Source organism: Sebastes fasciatus, chromosome 14 (assembly GCF_043250625.1).
Source record: "Sebastes fasciatus isolate fSebFas1 chromosome 14, fSebFas1.pri, whole genome shotgun sequence".
In the NCBI taxonomy this organism is placed as follows: Eukaryota; Metazoa; Chordata; class Actinopteri; order Perciformes; family Sebastidae; genus Sebastes; species Sebastes fasciatus.
Window position 1 is genome coordinate 13,217,104 of NC_133808.1, and position 23,158 is coordinate 13,240,261.

General features: G+C 40.3%; 2 protein-coding genes across 4 annotated transcripts in view; one reads left to right on the forward strand and one right to left on the reverse strand.

Moving 5' to 3' along the window:
- The first annotated feature begins 521 nt into the window (after positions 1-521).
- On the forward strand, positions 522-16,971 carry srpx (sushi-repeat containing protein X-linked). The gene is made up of 10 exons (XM_074659022.1): positions 522-673; positions 6,903-6,959; positions 8,537-8,725; positions 9,647-9,823; positions 11,343-11,469; positions 11,615-11,736; positions 12,288-12,467; positions 13,685-13,818; positions 14,761-14,882; positions 16,292-16,971. Exons 1-10 carry the CDS (start codon positions 613-615, stop codon positions 16,473-16,475), a joined length of 1,353 nt encoding a protein of 450 aa, XP_074515123.1. The 5' UTR covers positions 522-612; the 3' UTR covers positions 16,476-16,971.
- Positions 16,972-18,456: 1,485 nt separating this feature from the next.
- sytl5 (synaptotagmin-like 5) overlaps positions 18,457-23,158 on the reverse strand; it is a 43,567-nt gene continuing 38,865 nt past the window's right edge. For all 3 annotated transcript variants that reach the window (XM_074659020.1, XM_074659019.1, XM_074659018.1), the window contains exons 15-17: positions 22,626-22,764; positions 21,453-21,661; positions 18,457-20,770 (exon numbers count right to left, since the gene is read on the reverse strand). In XM_074659020.1, coding sequence (XP_074515121.1) covers positions 20,628-20,770; positions 21,453-21,661; positions 22,626-22,764 — 491 coding nt within the window. In that variant the 3' untranslated portion in view covers positions 18,457-20,627. The remainder of the gene's footprint in view (positions 20,771-21,452; positions 21,662-22,625; positions 22,765-23,158) is intronic.

A 23,158-nucleotide genomic window follows, 5' to 3' on the forward strand; every position in this document is an offset into this window, starting at 1 on the left:
TGTGAAATCTTGCAGATGCCATTAGGAGCACCGGAGGACACAGAGGCACATGATTTCTTTGAGATTACCTGTCTCGTCTGTTTTATAAAAAAATAACTTTTTTAAATCATATTTGCTCCAATTCGATGCACTGCAGCTTTAAGGATACAGTTTTAGAGGAAATTAAAAAGTGTGACAACCAACCCTGTTCTCCCCTATTTTTAGATGATGGTATTTCTACTTTTAAAGGATCTGAATAGTTCTTCCACCACTGAGTACAACAAGTACCTCAATGTTGTTCTTATGTAACTTAAGGAGATGTAGCATTACATTACATTACTTTGTCACCACTAGCTGCTATAACAGGGCTTTTTATAAGAAGCACTGGGTTTATTTATTTTAGTTAAAAGTCTCTTGTGGTGATAATCGTCTCCATGTCACAGTTTACCCACAGGGGTTGGCACAGCCTCGTGTATCTGAGCCGGTGGCCGGGCCTGAGACTGTATTTGGAGAATCCTCCCTTGTTTCTGGATCTGGAGCAAGAGGCGGGCCTTTGGAGGAGCAGGAATGCGCTGGAAGTTTTCCTGCGAGCTCCTCTACTTCACATGTTGAAGAGTCCCACCGCGTCTCGATATGGACATGTGGCCGCTGGTGCTCCTGTTCGTCCAGCTCTGCCTCTGCTCCGGGTATGAAGGTAAGGGAACTGACAAAGACACCCATTCACAGTCCTGGACCTTATTAACCCTGCAGGGACCAGAGGGGTGAAAGAATAATCCTACAATTATAGATTGAAAAAAAGAAAGAATGGGATGTCACTGATTTGAGCTTGTATTATAGATGAAACTCGTTGTATTGGTAGATTTGTGTTGTGTCACTTCTTTTGCATGCATTTGAGGCTTCTTGTCCTCACTGGTTTCTGGTGAACCGCGGTGGTGTTTACGTGGAGGGGGTGGACAGCGGGGGGAGTGCAGTGTGCATTTGGGGGACGTTTCTCTGCACACACAGAGCTCAGTCTGTAGGACTAATGAAAGCACTGCCACTGTAGAGGAAGTGCAGTGTAAAGTTTGATTTTTTTTTTTGCCCTATCTTTTAAAGCTTCACAATTCATCAACTCTTTCAATTAAACTACTGCAAAAGACTTTCACATCTTGGAAGTCTTTACAGTATTTCACTGATGACTCTCTCTATCCCTCTCTCCTGCTCTCACACACTGAAGTAGAGCTGCAAAGATTAGTCTAATTGAATGCCAGAAAATTAATTATCAATTACTTCTGATAATCGATTAATCGAGTAATTTTTTTTTTCTTTTTTTTTTTTAGCAAAAATCTAATGTGCGAATTTCCCCTTTTTGCTTTGTTTTCTATCATTGTAAATTGAGTATCTTTGGGTTTTGGACTGTTGGTTGGATAAAACAGGACATTTTTCTTTTTCTTTCTTTTTTATTTATTGTGTTATAAAGTGATTACAAAACAAGTGAAGACATGTGCAGGGACATATATAAAACAGACCATATATTATACAGAGAAAGACAAATAAAGTACAAAAACAAAACAAAACTAAAACAACACAAGGGGATAAAAGCAGGTTGAAGAATGTGTGTGTGTGATGTGGATAATGGGTGTGTGTTTGGCATTGAATGAGGCTAGATGGTCATATATGACATATATCTACTAAAACAGGACATTTGACGACGTTAACCTAAAACTGGGGAAATGTGATGGACATTTTCTACATTTTCTCACCTTTTATAGACAGGATGATTAATAGATTAGTTGAAAAATAACAGTTCAGACCATACAGACTCTCCAGATAGATGGAGTCAGACAGAGAAGGGCCTGTAGCCTGCATTGAGGAGCTGCAATGACTTCAAAGCTCAAGTCTGGATGGAGTATTGTGTGTGTGTGTGTGTGTGTGTGTGTGTGTGTGTGTGTGTGTGTGTGTGTGTGTGTGTGTGTGTGTGTGTGGTCACAGTGGCGATGTGCCTGTAGATGGTTTGAGACAGCGTATGATCATACAGGCTGAAACATGAACACAAGCTGCAGAGCAGATTTACACTGACAGTCTAAAAAGTGCCTGTCGAGCTGAAAGTGAGGACTCTGGTCTGTACTTGTGTGTGTGTGTGTTTATGAGGAGTTTATTTTACAGGGGTGTGTTTGTGTTTGTTCTGGTGGTCAATTAGCCCCTTTGAGCTGTTGAGTATGTGTGCCTCAGACTGGGTGGCAGTGCACCAGAATGACTGCTTTTGCACCTTTTGGGCTCTTTTTTTAACAATGGAAATCTTTAAGCTTGGTATGTGTTCTGCATGTGCATGTTCTTACAGTTAAACCCCTCTTCAGCAAATTCGTAAAAGCCCGATCACATTTTCCATGATGATTCATGTGCTGATGTGAGTCTGGGGAAGGTACATCCTCCACACTCGGGGAGTAACTTGGGGAATTGCCAGCATGCACCATCACTGGAGAACAGTCATTCTTATTAGTGTTCAGTTGTGTTTCTGCCAGAAAGAGGAGCAACACTTAACAAGGTAAATCCTGAATAGTCACAAAGGAAAACCTAAGGAACAAACCAGGAACTAACTGTTCATTAATGAATAGCTACGAGGTTGTAGAAGTGCATGCAAATACACACAAGAGGAGACTATAGCACACTCTGTTGAACTGACCAATTTGTTTTAATTGAATGCTACTGGCTGCAGCTCTGCCTATTAAAAATGTCCAGCAGGCGGCACTGTTAACTTCTCCTGCTCGGGCCGTAGTTGTTACTCGCTCCCGTCGCCACCGCTCTCTCTATTTTACAATCCATATCTTTAAAGGCTGTTTCTCTCAAAATTAGTTTTTTCTCACTCTGAGCCAGAAAGCTCCACTTTAGTAGCACTGACATACACCTTACAAAGTTGATATGGCGAACATATCCATCAGACGTGAAGCAACATTAGTATTCATTTGAAGTCGCGTTGGTATGTATGTAGGCTACAATGTAAGTACAAAGTTAAATGTCTCTTAGCTCTGTTTTTAGCCTCCACCAACTGAGGGAAATATCCGTCTCTTTAGCTGGTAAATGCTCCACTATGTTCACCGGCTAGACGCTAACTGTGTCTGGCTGCTTTTTTTGGTGCTAAGCAGGTTGCGTACAGTGAGTTTATCAGAGATTTTTTTTAGCTGAATGGAGCTGTCTTCTTTTGGAAATAACGCTGATGAGAGGGGAGTGTGTGGGCATAGAGCTAAAGATGCTAAAATGCTCCGTAGAGCTGAGTCAGGCGATAATTCACTATAGGTTCGTCACTATAGAACGTCCCCTTCACATTACACACAGTTACTTCATCCATACAAAAATATTGATTATTGCAGCAGCTTTAGGAGCAGACATAAATGCTGTATTAATAAAGCAGCGTGCCATGATGAGTTTCTAATTCTGAACGTGAATACTGAACACTATCCAAATGAATCATTCCCAATTAACTCTGTGCTAACCACTTTGTGTCTCTCAGGTAATGTAGCGCTTCATCCCACACAAGTAGTTACGGATCCTTTACTGGAAATACATCAATAATGAAGGACACAAACCACAGACAGCTTTAAAAATGTTATGCAAATCACATTTCGAAATAAATATTGTTAATATTAAAAATAAATTATATGGGAGCGCAATAGGAACGCTATGGGTCCATCACTGTAACAACTTAGCAACCGTTGTACCTCAGCGTAAAGTGTTAATGGAGATAAAAACAGAAGTTTGTTCCTCAGTCTCAGAACCTGCTGATGTGATTAAGAAACCAGCAGCAGACGTGTTGGTATACAGTTTAAATGTTACAGAAATCATTAGTGAATTATGTAACTTTGTAATCGTGGCATGTTGAATTGAGCGATAAAGGAATTACATCCCATTTTATTTTCTGCTCTCTTCTGCTCTGTTAGCCTGTAGCTATACTTCAACACTTACCGGGGATGAGCTTCCATATAATGACAGCTTGTATTACAGAGCCGCAGAGAAGAGCTAATTGGAATATGGAGCTCTGTAATTTAAAGCTCCTTCACTCCCAGAGGTTTGTCGGGAAAACGAGCTACTAACGCTTCCTGCACTATTAACATTTGACATCTTTCTCACTAAGAACTCATTTGAAGTAGATGAACAGGAATATGATACTGGCGGCTGATCCCACCTCGTCATACTGAGTCTCAGATCACATTTCCTTTTCTTGGATATGTTTGAATCTGGACTGCTTTTATCAACAAGAACGAACCAGGCCCAGCCATTTCAATCCAAATGCAGAGCCGCAGTGCAGTTTCAGGCCTGCATTTCCAGTCCAACCTGCGCCACCTATTGGCAAGAAAGGTAACAGCAGCAATCATTTAGATATGCGGATGAAGACATTAGGGATGTATCAAGGAAAAGTGGATAGTGCTGCCTACAACAACATGCATGTTAGTGTCTCTTTATCTCGCCCCTGCAGGCTATCATGGACTTTTTCACAGAGATGACTTCACAGGAAACAAAAAGCTTGAGTTTTGTTCAATCAAGCACATTTTCATGCTTCATACTGGGAGGTTTAACAGAGTTCACACTGCTCTGAGTGTCCCTGAATGTCCCCTCGTCCTCCTGGTTACTTTGGAGAGGGAGGAAGTCCAAATGAAAACAATTCAGGACGACTAACAATAAACGAGGACTAAGTTCTGTCTTGCATGTTATTGTTTACATATTTCTCGTTCACTAGTTAAAACAACTGAATATTTCTACAGACAATAGTTAGGAAAACCCCATTTAATACATGTTTATCAAAGAAATCATTATAAATGTATAGAAATCATTGAAAGTTAGCGTGTGTGGTGTTCTGCAGCCACTGGTTGAATTGGCTCAGTCATCCAGGTAATGGTATATCTGTAGAGTAGAAGTGCTAAATCAAAGGCAACTACACTTGCAGCACAATTGTATTTCTTTTTGAGTATTTGATATCCACTGGAGGCTAGTGTGTCAAACGTTTTATTATGGATATTTATAATGAAGTTTAGAGCCATTTTCTTTCCCAGTTAGAGATATATTGATTAATTACTCCTGGGCTTGTAGGATTATCATTCATCATGATGGATCTTTTTTTACCATCTGCATTTAAGTACTGGATTGGAGTGAACTGAAATGAAATAACAGGACAGACTTCCAGTTATGGACAATATGGATAATATACTGGATAAATCATTGTTCTCTACCTACATAAAGGCGTCTATAATTAGTTGTCATCCTGTAATGTGGGTCGCTGTATCTCTGTCTTAGTCATTATAGATTTTTGTTCTTTTACGTGTTTAGTGTTTATTGTGGATGTGGATACGAGTCTGTCAGGTTACACAGTCTGGTTAAGTTAAATTGTTATTACAGACCGGTTACAAACTAAATATGAATGTGACAGTTATGTGGTTGCTATGTTTGTCTTCCAGTGAAAATATATTATAGCTGACAGGTGGCACAAGAATAGAAAAGTAAAACACAGACTCACAAAGAAAACTTGAATACATGGCTATTGCAGAAAAAAACAAACAATAATAGTACAGTTTCATGAAAATCTTAAGGATTATAAATCGGTTCCATGAGGTGATTTGCGTCTGAAGAAGTGAGAATAAGGAAACCATTGTTTGTGGTAACACCTGCCAGCCAATCGCAAACAAGTAGCTCCCATTTGCCATCGTGTAAATTCTTGTATCTTGCTTGCTTGGAGTGGCTGCAAGTTGTTACAGAAATAATCATTTTTCTGACGCATTTAGCTCTAACTAATGTTCACTTTGAAGGGGAAACACACACACACACACACACACACACACACACACACACACACACACCTGTAATTAGTTTCCCATACCTTTTTCTGCCTCCCTTCCTAAGAAGCAGACACTGAAGTTTTCCCATTAGACAGCTAAATCTGACTCACTCAGTATGTGGGTTTGCTCTGTACAATCATGCTGTGTGATGTGACTGCTAAAACCTAAGAGCTTGTTGTGTGCGTGTGTGTGTGTGTGTGTATTAGATGTCTTGCGGCCTTTTGGTCCAGACAGCTTTTATTAAAGTGACAGAAAAGCCATGATGAGGAATGGAGGGAACGGTACGTGAGACGTGCTCGCAGTATGAGGATCAATGACCAACATGCGGCTGATATATGAAGCTGAAGGAGGGTTGAACACTCCTCCCTTGTGGATCCTGAACAGAGGACACATTCACACCGGGGTTCATAACATCCCGGGGCCAAGGTTGAACACTCCTCCCTCCTATTTTAACCCCTTCCTCACTCATTTCCTCTTTCCTCTCTGATTTTACTGCTTCCTGACCCCATCCCTTCGCCCTCTTTCTTAAAATAGACCTCCTTGCTCATCACAGTTCCCCTCCCAGTTGTCTTTTACCAGTAGACTTATCACTCAACAGTGTCCTCCACCAGCTCTGCAGCCACCACTGAGAAATATTTCAGTTCTTCTTGGATGCTGCTGCTTTACGGTTGAAAAATGTATTTTTCTCTGTCCGAGTGATCTGTCCTCTGTTTAAAGCTGACTTAAAATGGTAAGTATGATCTATGGGAGCTGTTTTTGAACAAAAAGTTTCAAAATAATTACACTTCCATTTCTACCAAACGCAATAGTCGCAGCAGAACAAAAACACTGGATTGAGCAGAATGAATCTTTGAGATTCATTTTCCCAAACCAGCTGGAAAAAAAGGATCTTTTGTGATTTGTTCCTTGTGCATGTGGTCTGTCCAAAAGATCCAGATCCCCCCTAGAGTCTGGTTCAGATGAAAAGTTAAGCAATACTTTTAAGCCTGGTCCTGGTGCTGTTTTGCAGAAGACAAAGAGGTCAGCCCAGGACGATGCTTTCAAACATTGCTTAACATCTTGGATGCAGCTTTCTTTTCGTCGTATTAGTTGCTTTTTCTTCTTTTCTTTCTTCCCCAGGGTCAGGACAGTACGCCTATGGAGACGATGAGGACTGGTATTCTCGTAGATATAAAGGTGACTACATGCTCAGTTTGACATTGGCAGGACATGCATTCTGAAATATCACTCACATTTCAATTCAGGGACTGCTTATGTTGAGTTCAAAGTAAATATGGTTTCCTGAATTGTTATATGCAGAACAGAGTTAACTAACTTCATAAGTCACAGTGAAACGGCAGTTAGAGTGTCATTATGTAATGTGAGATATTTCAGAATACAGACCATATCGGTGGGGTTTAGCTGCGAGAGGGATTTAGATAAACTGCTTCAGATTGTATTTGGCATAGCAACGGTATGTAGCGAGTTGCCCCAAATCACATTTGATTTAATTAATGTATGTTGGATTAATTTATACTCATGTATATTAATCATTTAGTTTAAGATGTGTCATCAATAATATTTTAATGTTTTACGGGGAGATAAAAGAGAGGTTTTTTATATAGCCTACTTTTTTAAAAATATATTTGAAGTATAATAAAATAACAATTAACACAGGTTCGCAGGATTAGTAGATTTTTTTTTTTTTCATTTCACTGTGTCTTTAAAGAGGCATAATTCAACATCAGCCAGTTTTGTGAACTGACTCCGTTACGTCAAAGTAGCTTCCAGCTTTAAATTCGGGGGTCAGTTAGACACGGAACATTATCGTCCAGGCCAAACCAAACTCTCCCCTTGTGTAGAAGCTCAAATGTAGTATTATTTTCTCTCTCTCAGTGGTTGTGGAGACTTTGCCAACACACACACACACATACAGAGAGAGAGGCAGCGAGGGAGGCTTGCTGTGTAATGAATACTCATTTATATTCCAACTGGAAATTAGCCTAAACTGCTGTGTTTTCTCTCCAAGTGTGTGCATGTGTGTGTGTGCGCGTTGGTCCACAGAGTGTTTGTCCTGAGCCAGAACAAAATAAACTGCACATTTTCATTTCCCTGTGTTGGAATAGTGGCCTCTCAAGCTTGGCATTAAATAAGGAATTTTTACACAAGTGTTGTAGAGATGGGCAGAGGTGTCAGCCACGGGAGGAGGAAAGTTGAACGCAAATGCAATTGTCTCATAGGTCTTAAAGGACCGGTTTGTCTTCATGGTCAGTCTAATCAATGTCATTTTGTTTTGGACAGACTGAATCCAGACAAACAGATGATATTAGTAGTGTGATAACTAAGTATCAATAAAATAAATAAAGAGCTGCACTCTCAACACAATTATCTGTGTGGAAATTGTCTCACTCTATCACACGCACACGCACATGCACACACTCTTAAATGTAAGTTATCTTTACACTTCATTATACTGTATGTCTTTTCCTCAAGTGAGACTATCTTATGTGCCTCATGAGACACTGTTGGATTATGGGAAGTCACAGATAAGGTAACAAGAAATCCTCCGTATCTGTCTGAACTCAGAGGATGGGAGGGTTTTCAAATTTTCACACCCATAAAGGAAGTCTTTCTAAGCTTTTATAGCCTCCTGGTAAGTGCTTATTATTGAATACTGATACTGTCCCACTCCAAGGCCGTACCATAAAACACATATAATTGCTTCAATGCAGTGAAGGAAAGGTCAATGCAGCTGTCTTCCCCCCCATCTTTAGGGACACCCTGGTGCGCGCCCATTAAGCTGAAACATGGTGACGTGAGCTGTCGTACACCCAGAGGAGAACACTACAAGAACGTGATGGGGACTCGCTGTAAAATCCGCTGCAAGCAGGGATACGAGTCCCAGAACTCAGAGGTGGTGTGCATGGCCAGCAAACACTGGTCCTCTAACTACGCCTGCCGAGGTAAAAAGTGACGTCTATGTGATCTGAACACACACACATGCATATATGCACTCATGCATGTTACATACTAGGTTTGCCTTACGGGGATTCCTGACCTTAATTCTTACATTTTTGAGCAAGTTCATTCTTGGCCCTAAAAATAGCAGGTCCACTTGCTAACTTTTTGTCTTTTTTGTTCCAAATCTTACATTTTTCATGGATTAAAACTGCCTGTAGTTGATTTTAAAAACTGGCTCATGTTCATACAACAAATTTGTATGACGATAACATGGATCAATTTCTTCTATCTGATGTCTGTTCTCAGCAGGGTGTGAAAGCCTCTTTGAAAACAGTATTTACACCATGGAACACTAAATCACTCCATGGAAAATTACTGCCACAATGCTACTGTATGGTCTTGTTATATACAAAAAAAGCAAATTCGTATGATGTCAGAAAGCAAAAGTGTTTATAGCTGCTCTGAGTGGCCACACTGGGGGTGAGGAACCGTTATAGAGGGCCCTAATTGTTTAAATAAGGGGGATAACGGTGCATACTTTCAGATGCTCTTTGACCATCTGACAAGCACTTTTTTTAAAGCATACCTTTAGTCTCTCTATTGTAATTAATGATACTGAATGAAGATTACTACAACTACTACGGCCATTACTACTGCTATTACCATTTCTGATCTACAATCACAATCACAATGCAGGTTAAGGGGTTCTCCTAGTTAGTTCTTTTACACAATAACTATTTATTTAAAAACATTGAATCAAAGAAGACAGAGTGGTTGATACATGAGGTTTGATAAAAGACTGTATCATTAAATAGATGATTCAGCCTAAATTTATAGCATTTACCTGAACCTAACTAAACTGAGCAAATCATCCCTTAACTCAAAGCAAGTCTTCCGTCAACACTGAGCTCTTTCTCTGACAGAGATCCGCTGTCCCAAGCCGGACATGCCCGCTAACGGCGGATACAAGTGTTCGGACGGCTCCTACTTCAACTCTCGCTGTGAGTTCTTCTGCTCGCCTGGATTCAGTATGAAGGGCCAGAAGACGGCAACCTGCCAGCACACCAAGGCGTGGAGCGCCGGAGTACCCACCTGTGTTGGTAAGACTGTGTGTGTTGTTACTTTAATTTCAACTCCCACAGAGGACTGGAGCCTGCAGACTACTGGGCTGTAAAAACACATGTAACAGGTAATTACTTGCTTAAGGCATAGTGTGAGCTGCAGTCTTCCTGCATAGTGTGAGCTGCAGTATTCCTCATAATACAAGGTCATATGATTGATGTTTGGAAAGAAACAAGCCTCTAGACGTGTACTTGTTCACAGACACACAAACAAACAAACAAACACATATTGTGGTTTGTCTCACCAGAAGAAAATGATGAATGTCTTTCATGCCTTGGCCTGGAAATGACTCTGTTTCATGGACAGCTGGTCTATAAGGCCTGCACTTACTGTAGGTGATTGTGGAAATGACTGAATGGTCTTGCGACCTTGGAAACAGTGGACAGTCACAAGGTTGGTTGTTGTGTACAGACTCATTCAGATCTCACTGCACCACAGCTATCACAACCTTACCAATGCTGTTTGTGAAGTGACATTGGGTCTCCTAATGATTTTCTTTACTCGTTTTGACTCTTGACACAGAGTCTTTGGCCAGATCACTTCTAATTAAACCTTTCACATTAAGCTGTCTCACGGTGTCTCCGATCATTTGACATTTAATGCTATCTGAGAATGAAAAGTCCAGGTGTTTTTGTTGTAAAATGGGGCGACGGGAATGCAGTGTGGAGGACGCTGCTAAGACGGGGTGGTCCTTTTCTTGTTAATATTACATATTTGTAAAAGGCTCAATCTGTCTAATAATAGCTCAAGGAACGGCAGGCCTGTCAAGCTTTGGATTTCTTTGCATGTTGAAGCACATGCATGGGTCCATAGTAAGAGAGATGCATGACATCTAAAAGTTGTAAGACGAAAACACTGACAACATCCGCATTGGATAACGCCGTGGTAGCAACCTGTCAATCACAAGGTAGCCACGCCCTAAAGCATACCCTACTTTAAGGTCTAATTTACTCTAAATGGGACCATAATTTACAATGAACATCAAGCTGAATTAAAGAAGACTTGAAACTAGCGATTGAGACCATAAACTCATGTTTACAATGTTTACTGAGGTGATAAATCAAGTGAGAAGTAGGCTCATTTTCTCTACACTGCATTACACAGATTTTGCTGTTTCTTTGCGCTTCTACGTGGATCACCAACTGGTGAGGATGTTGACTTTCTGTCTGGGACATGTTAGCATTAGCCTCAGTCTTTTAGCATTACATCATGTCTGTTGCATTCATGTTCATATTCGGAAGAAATGGCTAGCTAACATAAGATGATTGGGCTAGAAGTGAGAAGATTCATTTGTCAACCTGTCTGAAATCAAGGATAGATTGTTTCAAAATCACTAATAATTGTAAACTGCTGTTCAAGAGCGGAAAGCAGTAACAGTCAATTAGCTACACTTCCCGCTCTGGCCAATACAGTCCCCTTTTCCAATTCTTCATTTGTGGCCTGTGTAGTAATATATACATCTAAATGTGGTCCTTTGTTCTCCCTTTCTCTTTGTAGATATGGATTCTCCAAAAATCAAGTGTCCTAATCTGAAGGATAAGTGGGCAGAACCAGGAAAACTGACAGCGAGGTTGACCTGGGACACACCAGAGGGTGTAGACACTGCAGATGGCATCCTCACAGAGTCAGTCTCATCTCCGTCACCCTTTTAAGCTTTTTCTCCCCATTTTGCTTCAGTGCACTCAGTCTGTTTTAGTCCTGTTAGTCCTGATCCCACTCTGAAAAAGGAGATCACAATGAAAGATTAAAACAGAGCCTGTCTTTTTCAGTGTTATCCTGAAAGGGAAACCTTCAAAATCAGACTTCCCAGAGGGACTCCATAAGATGTCTTACACTGTGTTTGACCGTGCAGGGAACAAAGGATCCTGTCGCTTCACTGTCAGAGTGAGAGGTGAGCCAATAAAAGCTTTTTAATAATCTGTGTGGAGCTGCATTTTCAGAAACACTTTATTTTATGGGTTATTTCCAAGAAGTCTCCCAGAATGTCCTATGTAATTTGGTACCAATAATGGGAAAAATAGAGGCTGTTACGCTTCTAAATATATCAGATTAATTGCTTGTGTAACCTACGTGTCTTTCTGTCAGTGCACAGAGCAACTGAGCATAGAAAAATGTGATAATTGTCTACAGGCAATAGCAATTCAACATATATAGAGAATAAATTAAGCATTTACAATTTACATGTATTTAAATGGAGCTTTTCTCTCATGGAAACTCCTATACTTTCCCTACAATTAGTATCAAATTACGTAGTTGTTTTTTTTCAGGAAACAAATTAAATTCTTCCAACCAAAATCCCTCAATTTCTTTGGATATGTAGACATGTACACACATAGAAGGCCAGTCTTCCTCTGTCTCTGTCTTTTATTTACTTTAATGACACCTCGCTGCCTGTCATGTCTCCTGACGTGTTGAGTCTAATGTGCTTGTCTTTCTGTGCAGTGCGCCGCTGCAGCTCACAGTTTCCCCCAGACAACGGTTATATGAAGTGTGACGGTGACAGTGACAACTACGGGGCCACTTGTGAGTTCAAATGCACCGGTGGCTACGAGCTTCAGGGCAGCGCTGCCAGAGTGTGTCAGTACGGACTCACCTGGTCTGGCACAGACACCACCTGTGTTGGTATGTACTGCATGAAACACACACATACTTACACAAACAACAGAATTTTTCTGTCTCACTTTGTTTTATGGACCTTATTTCTAATGACTGGGTGCCATTCTTTTTTCCCAAATGTTTTTGTTTGTAGTTTCAGTCTATAAGTAATTAATTAATTAATTATTAACATACACTTGCTGCTTACCCCAGTCCCTTGTGGAAGCTGCATCCTTGCTGTAACCAAAAGAATATTTAATAATAAGTATTAATGCCTACAATAAATGCAGGGATTACTCCCAGTACTGCAGCCTCGGGATTAATTTGGAAGTATATCAGTACATTATTCATAAGAAGAAAAACTTTGGACACGACCAAAAAAAAACATGCAAATAGTTCACTCCAGTTCATTCCAGTTTTATTTTTACTATTCTGTTTGAGCTTAAAACATAGCTATTAATCATTTTCCTTTTCAAAGTAGTTGCATCAGTAATGACATGGACATTCTTATATATTTTTCTCAATGATGTGTTGCCAGATTGGGCTACTTTTTCCTTTGCAAATTATTATCAGCTCTGTGATAAAAGCCTTGAGATGTGTACATCTGTTCATGTAAGTGAAGACTTTTACTTTTGGATGTAATGTTAAAGACTCGGAGGAGATCTTTTCATTATTGGATCGTCTTAGGACTCAGCCATAGAACATATTGGGGAGGCTTTGAGTAAACAAAAAATACCCAGTTTGACATAGAAAATAAAACATTTGGCTACCTTTATGTTGATTGGGCTACTTGATGTCAGTCAATTCTGGCAACAGTTTCCATGTCTCATTCTCTGAGCTCTGACTCTCATTTATTTCTAATTAGTCTAGTGGCAATAATCACAACAGTCTGGTGTAAAGTTACCTGTGCTAAACTGGTTCCATGTGAGAGGCTCAGCGGAGGAGAAAATGGGCCCACTGTGCCATCCATCGATTAGAAAAATCCCTACTGGATGCCCCGCTATTGCATGAGAGAAAGTAGCGGATGTGAGAGACTGTGTTGCAACAAACCATCAGTGATTTATACTCAATGTTGCAGCTTCAGTTCACTGTGTGGTATACATTCGATGGAGCACGACATCTGCTCAACATCCCGAAAGAATCAAATCACGCAGCATCTCGCTGTGTTGTATTAAACCTCGTACTCTTGTACTGTGTGTCATATCTTGTCATATCACTTAATTGTACATTCAATGTCATCACAGCCATGAACATCAACGTGGGAGTGCGTTCGGCTGCTGCACTGCTGGACCAGTTCTATGAGAAACGACGGCTCCTCATTATCTCGGCCCCAACGGCTGCCAATCATAATTACCGCTTCCAGATGACTAACTTACAGGTGAGGCACGACTCACAGGGAGAACATGAGTTGTGTGCGGGGTGACTGAGACGGAAGGAAGAGGCGATGGAAGTCAGTGCTGCAGCGATTCGTGTCTCCATTGCTGCTCACAGACAGGACCGCAGAGTGTGCTTGGTTTTCTTTCTCGCTTTGCTGCGTGAGTGGGACAAAAGCAGTGAGACAAATAAATAGGAGGGGAGGGGGGGTCCAGGAAATGTCAAGGCGATGGATAAATGATACTGACACCAGCTTTGATAAGGTTTATTCTGGGACTGGATGTTTCCACGGCCCGTCAGAAACCGTTAAGTCTTTAAACGCCTGACCTTTCAGAGTGACGGGTTATCAGCTGAAAGACGAGACCGTGTTAAAAGTTTCGATTAGTCGATCAAGAAGTGAGGATTTGCTTCCATTGTAATTGAATATCTTTGGGGTTTTGACTGTTGTTTTAGACTTCAATATTGACACAAGATGTCTCCTGCTTCACTGAGAAGTCCATTCTCATGGTGCTCTAGAGGTTTCATGTTTCCACATCACACTTGTGTAAGCTGCATATTGAACCATGATTGACTTCCAAAGCATACACATACTGTATGGCCACATCTTAAACTCAAACTTAAAGTGAGTTCAGAGAAACTTCCCCTCTTCAGCAGATGAATGTGAAAACAGCATTCTAGGTTCAAACTCTGCACATACATCATTCTGCACAGTGAAGGTCAAACAATGAGTAAAACTCATTTTTGAGTGGAGGAGGACTTTAATTAATCATGAAAATTATCGTTAGTTGGAGCCCTGGGGTTATCTATGCGCACTTTAGTTCGACAGAGTTTTATATCCTCCGTGGAATAAACTCTGCTCAGTTTTCTTTTGCCTGCATAGAAATCAATAACAAAGCTGTAAGCAGCAAAACCTATAGATCAGTTTCTCTCTGTATCTTTCTTCCAGCACGCTCAGTGTGGACTGGACCTGAGGCACGTCACAGTAATTGAGCTGGTTGGGACTTACCCAGCACAGATTGGCCGAATCCGACACAGGCTGCTCACTCCAGCACTGTCCCTGCAGCTCAGGTACTCTCTCACACACACACTTTTATAACGTGTCTTTGGCTCGCTACCGCTGGTGGAGGAAGTACTCACATTCTTTCCTTAAGTAAATGTACTAATACCACACTTTCTTCAGTAAAAGTATGTAAATATTTATTAGGAACATTTACTTAAAGTATGAAAAATAAAAGTACTCATTGTACCTCAACCTCTAAAATATCAAACAGTCTTGGTTCTCTGTCCCATTCAATAACTCAGCATTGCAGAAATCTTGGTGCCATTTGTGATCAGAAACTCAGCTTGGACAAACATGTTCAATCATCGGTTCAATGCTGCTTTCATCATCTGAGAAACATTTCAAGGATTAGACCATTTCTTTCTCCCAAAAATTTGGAAACCATTATCCACGCCTTCATAACTAGTAGATTAGATTACTGTCATTCTTTTCTCTCTGGCATCAGCATTTATCAGATCTATTATTGCCCTTCCCACATTCTGAGATCTTCTGATGCGTCATTCCTTGTGGTTCCAAGGTCCAGATTCATACACAAAGGCAGTCAGGGCACTTAGACTATGGATTGACCTGCCTGAGGAGATGAAACCTTTTCACATCTTTTAAATCAATTTTGAAAACTCACTTTTTTAGAACTGCTTTTCTGTGATTTTATTTCTGTTTTATGACATTTTAGTTGTTTTACTCTTTGGGTTTGTTTGTGTTTAGTAATCAGCACTTACATAACGGTGTTTTGAAAGGTTCTATATAGATAAAGATAATTATTATTATTATTATTAATATTATTATTATTGTTTAGTAAAATGTTCCCTGTCAGTGTTTTACTATTATATATTATGTTCCTGGATTAATATTACTGCAGCATTAATGTGTATGTTGCATTTTACTGCTGTAGATGTTTAAGGTGGAGCTACTTTATATACTGTTGGGTAGTTTAATCTACAGCAATGCATCATATCCTATAAGATCATCATATGTTTGTATCGTCGCCGTCCTGTGAGAACCACGTATCTCTAAAAAGTCGACTTTTCATGAGCTCAGAAAAACAGCCCTGTTTTCAGCTTTGCGATGACACATTTTCCAGCAATTCAAATAGTTTATTTAGCTTAAGAAGGAACACTTCATCCTTCAGTTTATCACAAACATTCAAAATCAGCACATGTGGAGATACGTGGTTTTCACTGGACAGGAAGGGGATAAAGAAATAGTAATCTGCAAAGTAACTAAAGCTGTCAGACAAATGTAGTGGAGTAAAAAGTACCATATTTACCTCTGAGATGTAGTGGAGTAGAAGTATAAAGCTGCATAAAATGGAGATACTCAAGTAAAGAACTTATAATTTGTATTTAAGTACAGTATTGAGTAAATGTACTTGGTTACTACACCACTGCTGCTCACTGAGCTGATGTGCGTTTCCTAGGATACTGCTCCGGATTCCTCAAAGGTCTTTCCAAATGGTGCTGGTAGACAAGCAGGGCATGGACAAGCAACGCTACCCGTTCCCGATCACAGCGGCTGAGTTATTCACCACCATCGACACCTTCCCCCTCCGCAAGGACGAGACGGTGCTACAGCAGGAAGCGGGCCAGAACTGTCAATCATAAAACACGTCCACGGACTCTCAGCCATCTTTGATCCTTCTCCTCCTCAGTCACAGCAGACACATCTTCTGTTTTCTAACATGTCACACACTCCTACCTGAACTCATTCAGTCCTGTTTCCAGAAGGGGTGAGTGCATCTGTGTGTGTGTGTGTGTGTGCTGATCTGAAGCATTATTGAAAGAAATGGAGCGGGTCATACAGTACATTACAATCATATTGATTCCTGTGTCTTGTCTATCTGTATGTTTTATTATTATTATTATTTTCAAAGCAGAAATATGTTTTACTATTTTGTACAAAAAAAAGTCTTTTTACTGTATGAACTGGGAAACTCTTCACCTGTCTAATATTTATATCTCACATCTTTCTAGTAATGATGTACACTCTCTGGAATACTGTGTGTGTTTTATGTACAGGACAGTGGTGCTGCTCTGCTATTTAGTACGCTGTACATCTACGTCTGAATTTACAAGATACTGATTAAATATGTCTATCATCGAGGATGTGACCTTCAGTGTGTCCGTGTGAGTGCAAGAGACATGCGTGATCGTCAAGAGAGAAATTGATAAAGGAGTTGGAAAAAAAGGATGGACTAAAAATCTTTATCTTTATCAAGTAATTACCAATTCATTCTGTTTTTCTAGCTGTATACAAAGACTACACTTAAAGGAACAGTGTGCAACATTTATCACTATCATATTATCATCAGCGTTCTATAATGTGTCGTGTTTTCGATCCCCACGTCTTCAACTGTCCTTGACCTTCTGCCCCCTCTCACATCTCCACGTCTCTTATCTCCGGTCTTTGCCTAACAGAGTAGTATAAACAGCATGATGAGCATGTACAGTGAGACTGGTGACTATGACAACGCCCGAGTTAGCGGCGAGATCCTGCTGAACATCAGCTACAGCTACCAAACTGGTGCTCTCAACATCCTGGTGAAGGAGTGTCACAACCTGGTGAAAGGAGATGAGAGGAGGCAACGCACGGACACGTAAGAGTGCAAAAACACACATACCCTTGGATACTATAAGCGTTTATCTGCTATATTATCAGAGCTAATATTAATGACCGTCATTCTTCTTAAGGGAATACTCCCAACATGTTGGGAAATGCTCGCTGTTAGAGTTCAAAGAAAATGTTGATATGTTAGTTTTATTTTCTGTGAGTTGAGTAACGAGATTGGTCCAGGATGTTTTTAGCCTAGCTTAGCACAAAAACAAAAAGTAGAGGGAAACCGCCTCCAGGAAAAAACCCATCCAACAACTCCAAAACTGTCTCACATCTTCGCTAAGCTATCTCCTAAGTCAGTGTACCCGGCTGTTATCAGACAAGAAGTAATGGCACTACTAATAAGGCAGCTTTTATTAAGGGTTGATTGGTGTATTTATTCACCTTGGAAATAGTAGCTTGACAAAAACAATTCTAACTCAAGGTCCACTTTCTGTATTTGAAAGATTAAGCATTAAAGGAACAGTGTGTAGCATTTTGGGGGATTTAAAAGCAGACATGGAATATAATATTAATAACTATTTCTTCTTTAGTGTATAATCACCTGAAAATAAGAATAGCTGTGCTTTCGTTAGCTTAGAATGAGCCCTTCATATCTACATAGGGAACGGGTCGTCTTCAAGGAGTCTGTCATGTTGCACCACCTTAACACAGAACGGACAAACCAAACACCGGCTCTAGTGAGAGACTTTCGCGTTTTTACGTTACCTTAAGGCCACCGTAGTTCTCTGACACGCTTGCGAAACTGGTAATGTGGGCCGCCGAGTGCAAATCTGTGCAACCATGGTTTTTCACTCAACGGATCACGTTACTGCAGTCTTGGAAAGGGAGAAGTCAGCGGAGGGGTACTCAGTTGGTTGCAATCTGCAACCACACCACTAGATGCTGCCAAATCCTACATACTGTACCTTTAATCAGTCATATAAATAGTTTCATATTGGATATATTTTCGAACAAAAAGGGCAAACAGTCTATGGAAAGATGCGTTTATTTCAAAATATTCCTGTAACACATGGGACAAAATACAGTGATGCTTGGAAACCAGACACAACAGAGATAGTACATGCTGTACATCAAGAGTTTCTTCAGTAATCAGGTATTGCACGAGCCTCTCATCTAAAGTATGTTGTACAGTAAACATCATGTATTATTACTATAATTGTGCAGTGTGAAACTGTTGTGCTCCTGGAGTTTAGAGCGGAGGACAAGCGCGACAAAATTGGCATTCCACATGAGAAATGGTTGCACAGGGTTCAACTTGAGAATGTTTTTTGTGAATTTTGTGATTCATCACAGAAGGGTGGATGGCAGAGCCCCGGGCGACAGGGACAAGGTGACTCATTATTAGGCTCCCCCTGAGATGAAGGTGGCTCGCCTCAGTGCTGACTCACTCTATTACACACAGCCTCTGTCTCAGGGTTCCTGCACTTGAAACCACACTTTCTCTTCTGAGTGTTCAATGATGTATTTATCAGTGCTTTACATTATCTTCTTTTGTTCTTCTACCTCTGATTTCTCTAATGCCATGCAGTTGCTATTATCACACTGATACAGTGTTATGTTAATTTACATCAAAGCTAATCTAAATTGTGTAATCTTGTCTAGATTATTTTTTTCTGACAACCAGAGGTGGAAAGTAACTATAAGTACTCTCGTTACTGCAAGTCAATTCTTTAAGACCTTGTACTTTTTTTGAAGGGCTGAGAGTCAATTAATTGATCAACAGAAAATAATCTGCAGACAATTATTATGCTTTCAATTACCTGGCTGTCATTTATCAAGCCACAAGACTATAAGAGTCTTTATTCTTTATCTTTGCAGGTTTTTGGTCATAAACCAAAGAACTGAATAAATAAACATTTTGACCTCATGATCAGCGAATCACCAGAGTTATTACAATTCACTCTGGGGGGATGTGAATGTTTGTTCCAAATCGATCAGAAAGTTGTTGGGATATTTCACTCAAAACCACAAATTTAAAAAGTCATGTTCATCAAAACTCATTAGCACTCATTGACCGGGATTGGGAACCATAAATGTCTTTACAAAATTTCATTACAATCCCTCAAATTGTTGGAGAGATATTTCAGTCTGGAGCAAAGTGGTGGACCGACCAAACCACAGACTGACATTGCCATCAATGAAGTCACTAGTGTGGCTAAAAATGCTCAACATTTGATGGTTGCAGCTTCTGAATTGTGAGGATTTGTTGTCTTTTGCTGTTTTATTTCATTGCAAATTAAGTAACTTGAGTGTCTGTCGGACAACACAAACTTTTGCGTCGCTCTAGCAATTTTGACGACCATTTTTCAAAAATATTATGGCATTTTTATAAATGACTGAGTGATAAAGTTACTGATAAAGTTAGTTGCAGTCCTAGTTTTTTTGAGTATATTCTAAAATCAGTATTTATGCTTTCACCTCAAGTATAATATAACAGCCTGCAGGAGGATATTCCATTTGCTATGATCATGTTCTCCCTCATAAAGCGGTAAAAACGAAAGCTAATAAATAAAAGGTGGCCACTTTGTTTCCTCAGTTATAATAAAGTCTACTACTCGAATAAGACAATAGTACAAGAACTAGTCACTTTCCACCTCTGTATACAACTGTTTATAAGGAGATGAATCTCAGCATCGTCATGTGCTTCAGACCGGGATGCAGCTCGGTTGCTTATAAAGGGAATGTCTAAGTCTCTACGTTGTTGATCAGTGCCTCGTCTAATGCCTTACGAATGGTCTCCGTCAGCTGTAACTACATGCAGATATGACACTGGTTCATGAATCACAGAGACGAGGACGGACACATCAGGAGTCACACCGTGTGCTTATCCGGCTAGGTACAGCAAGTTACATACGACACATGTTTTTTCATATACAGCAGTAAACAGCAGTGCATGGTCAGGACTAGATGCTTCGGAGGATGAGTGTGTAAGGCATGACTGGCTGAACGGGGCATCTCAGGAGGAAAGAAGTAGGGAGAGGGACGATCTCTGTTCCCTTATGAGCGTTTGAGTCCTGAACCCTTTTGTTTTTTTCTTGACCGTTCCACTTCTCCAGCTCTCTCCTCCCGCCGTCACATCACCCCTTCCTCCCTCCCTTTTATTCTTTTTTATCCTCTCTTGTCTGTGCTTCCATCCCGGCTCATGTGTTGCACCTGCGCATGCTGGATCGCAGCATCAGAGTACACTCGTGAGGGACTTCAGGGTTTTCTATCATGCGCTGCCACAGCCGCTGTTCCTCCCCGTATGAATCCATCCAGTCTACCTCGTTCCCGTAGCTTTTGCCTTGAGAGGAAAAGAGGGAACATAAATATTAGTTTTACCTTGTTGGAGAGCCCTGAGGAAATTAAAGCTCTCTCAACACTTGGATGTTGGATATTAGATGAAGTGATATCTGTAGTTAACTTTCATCCAGAATGCGCATACAAATTTAACAACCATTCAATCTTTTGATCATCCAGAATATTTCAGGGTTTTATCGAGCCATGTCATGGAAAAAGAAATCATCGTAGTGTGTACAATACAAAAGAAAATGGGCCACACTTTCCACTTCTCCCAAATCACACAGCTCACACAATCTGTTCTCCCATGATTATTTTTCAATCTGCCAACCTCAATAGCCAGAGGAAGAATACCAGCTCTCAAGCATGCAACTAAAGATTCCTGGCTTGCAGATAAGTGAGACGTCACTTAATAATTCAGGACTTTTGTTTGATATGCATACCTGTCTTTCATTTAGGATATATTCAAGCCATTTTTCATTGAACTTGAATAAAAGCTAATTTGTTATGGAGTAAACATCACAGCACAGATTAATCCTGCAGATAAAAAGCATCAGCCTCCTCAAAGTTTCATTAAAGCTCTCAAGCCCATGGAGAACTGTGCAACGCATCAGGGGTTTTAACCACCTTATTTGAAATTCTGTGCCAGACCTTATAATGTCTTGTGCAGTCAATCTTTCACACACCTGTGCCCGCTCCGAGCCTGACCCCTCCCAGGAAGACATTGCTGGCCAGGGCTTCTTTGTCCCACACGGTGAGCTCCAGGCAGACGTTGTTGAGGTCTCCTGGCTGCAGGCCGCAATAGGTGAAGGTGTGGTTCCACTGCGGGTTCACAGTGCGTCGCTCCACCACCGTCTTGTGCTTGGTTGACTTGTTGGTGTCAGGGAGGAGGTATCTGGGGGAAAGAATACAACTTTACTTTACAATACTCAGGTTGGATTTTTCCAAAATCACATCTTATGTTACAAGGGAGCCAGATTCTGACTGTCCCCCTACCAGAGTCAGAAGGTGATAGGTTAGACTCAGTACAAATTGATTGTTAACATTTTCTTGTTGGAATGTCAATCAAGTGACTACAAAGAGATATAAATCATAAAAAAATGACCATAAAAAGAAGCAAATAACTACAAAGAGATGCAAAACAACTACAGAGACACAAAACAATCACAAAGAGAAACAAAATAATCACAGAGACACAAAACAACTACAAAGAGACGCAAAACAACCACAAAGAGAAACAAAATAATCACAGAGACACAAAACAACCACAAAGAGACAAAAAAAATCAAAGAGATGCAAAACAATCACAAAGAGAAACAAATCACAGAGACAAAAAACAACTACAAAGAGATGCAAAACATCAACAGAGACACAAAACAACCACAGAGAGATGCAATACAATCAGAGAGGCGCAAAACAACCACAAAGATGCAAAACAACCACAAAGAGACAAAAAACAATCACAAAGAGACACAAAACAATCACAAAGAGACACAAAACAACTACAAAATGTCTTTCAACGAGGACGTATTAGTGTGGATGTAGCCTCAGTCTGGGTGTCTTGCTCTGATGTAGGAGGCCTATTGTCTCATAATCTGTCCATGGCTGTACTGTAGGCTATTTGGAGCAAATAGAAGCTATTTATTGATATTGTTTCATATCAGAATATTGAAATTTGGCACTGATTTTTTTTACAACAAATAACCTCATAATGTAGTTTAATATTGGTTAAAGAACCATGGCTTTAAAAGTGACTCGTTTTTACTAATTTTATAAATGTGCCCCCGTTCTTTAACACTGCTCCCCTGTCTGGCCCCCGTTCAAAAGCTTCCAACCCGCCACTGAAGGGAGCGTCTCACCCTTTCACAAAAGGATCTGAAGTGCCTCCAGACTTGACAGCAGTTAGATTTTTGGCTCCTTTGACCAGCAGCTCAACCATGCCCCCTTTAGGCAGAGTGAAGTTGCTCGTCTTCTTGGTCTTCAGGAAGCTTTTCTTCACTGAGGGAGGAAGGAAGCAAACAGACAGACGGAGAGAACAAACAAATTTAATTTCAGGTTTATTACGTAACACTGGAGAGACAACATAAGTGTAGTAGTAGTTTGTGGTAAAGTGCTTTACATAATGAGGGAAACATATGCACCACCGACATACACATGCACCTTGTATGTAAACAGACCAAGCACACACACTCAGGACATATTAGCATGTGTGTTTTACACAACTTATGTTCAGGTGTCAACAAACCACAAATGAATAAATAACTTAGACACATAGACACATAATCAAAGACAAAAACAGAGTCAAAAACAAAACCAACCATAACTGTATGAAAGACAATAAAAATATGTTTTAAGAAAACTTGAAAATGAATAATAATCAATAATGTACTAA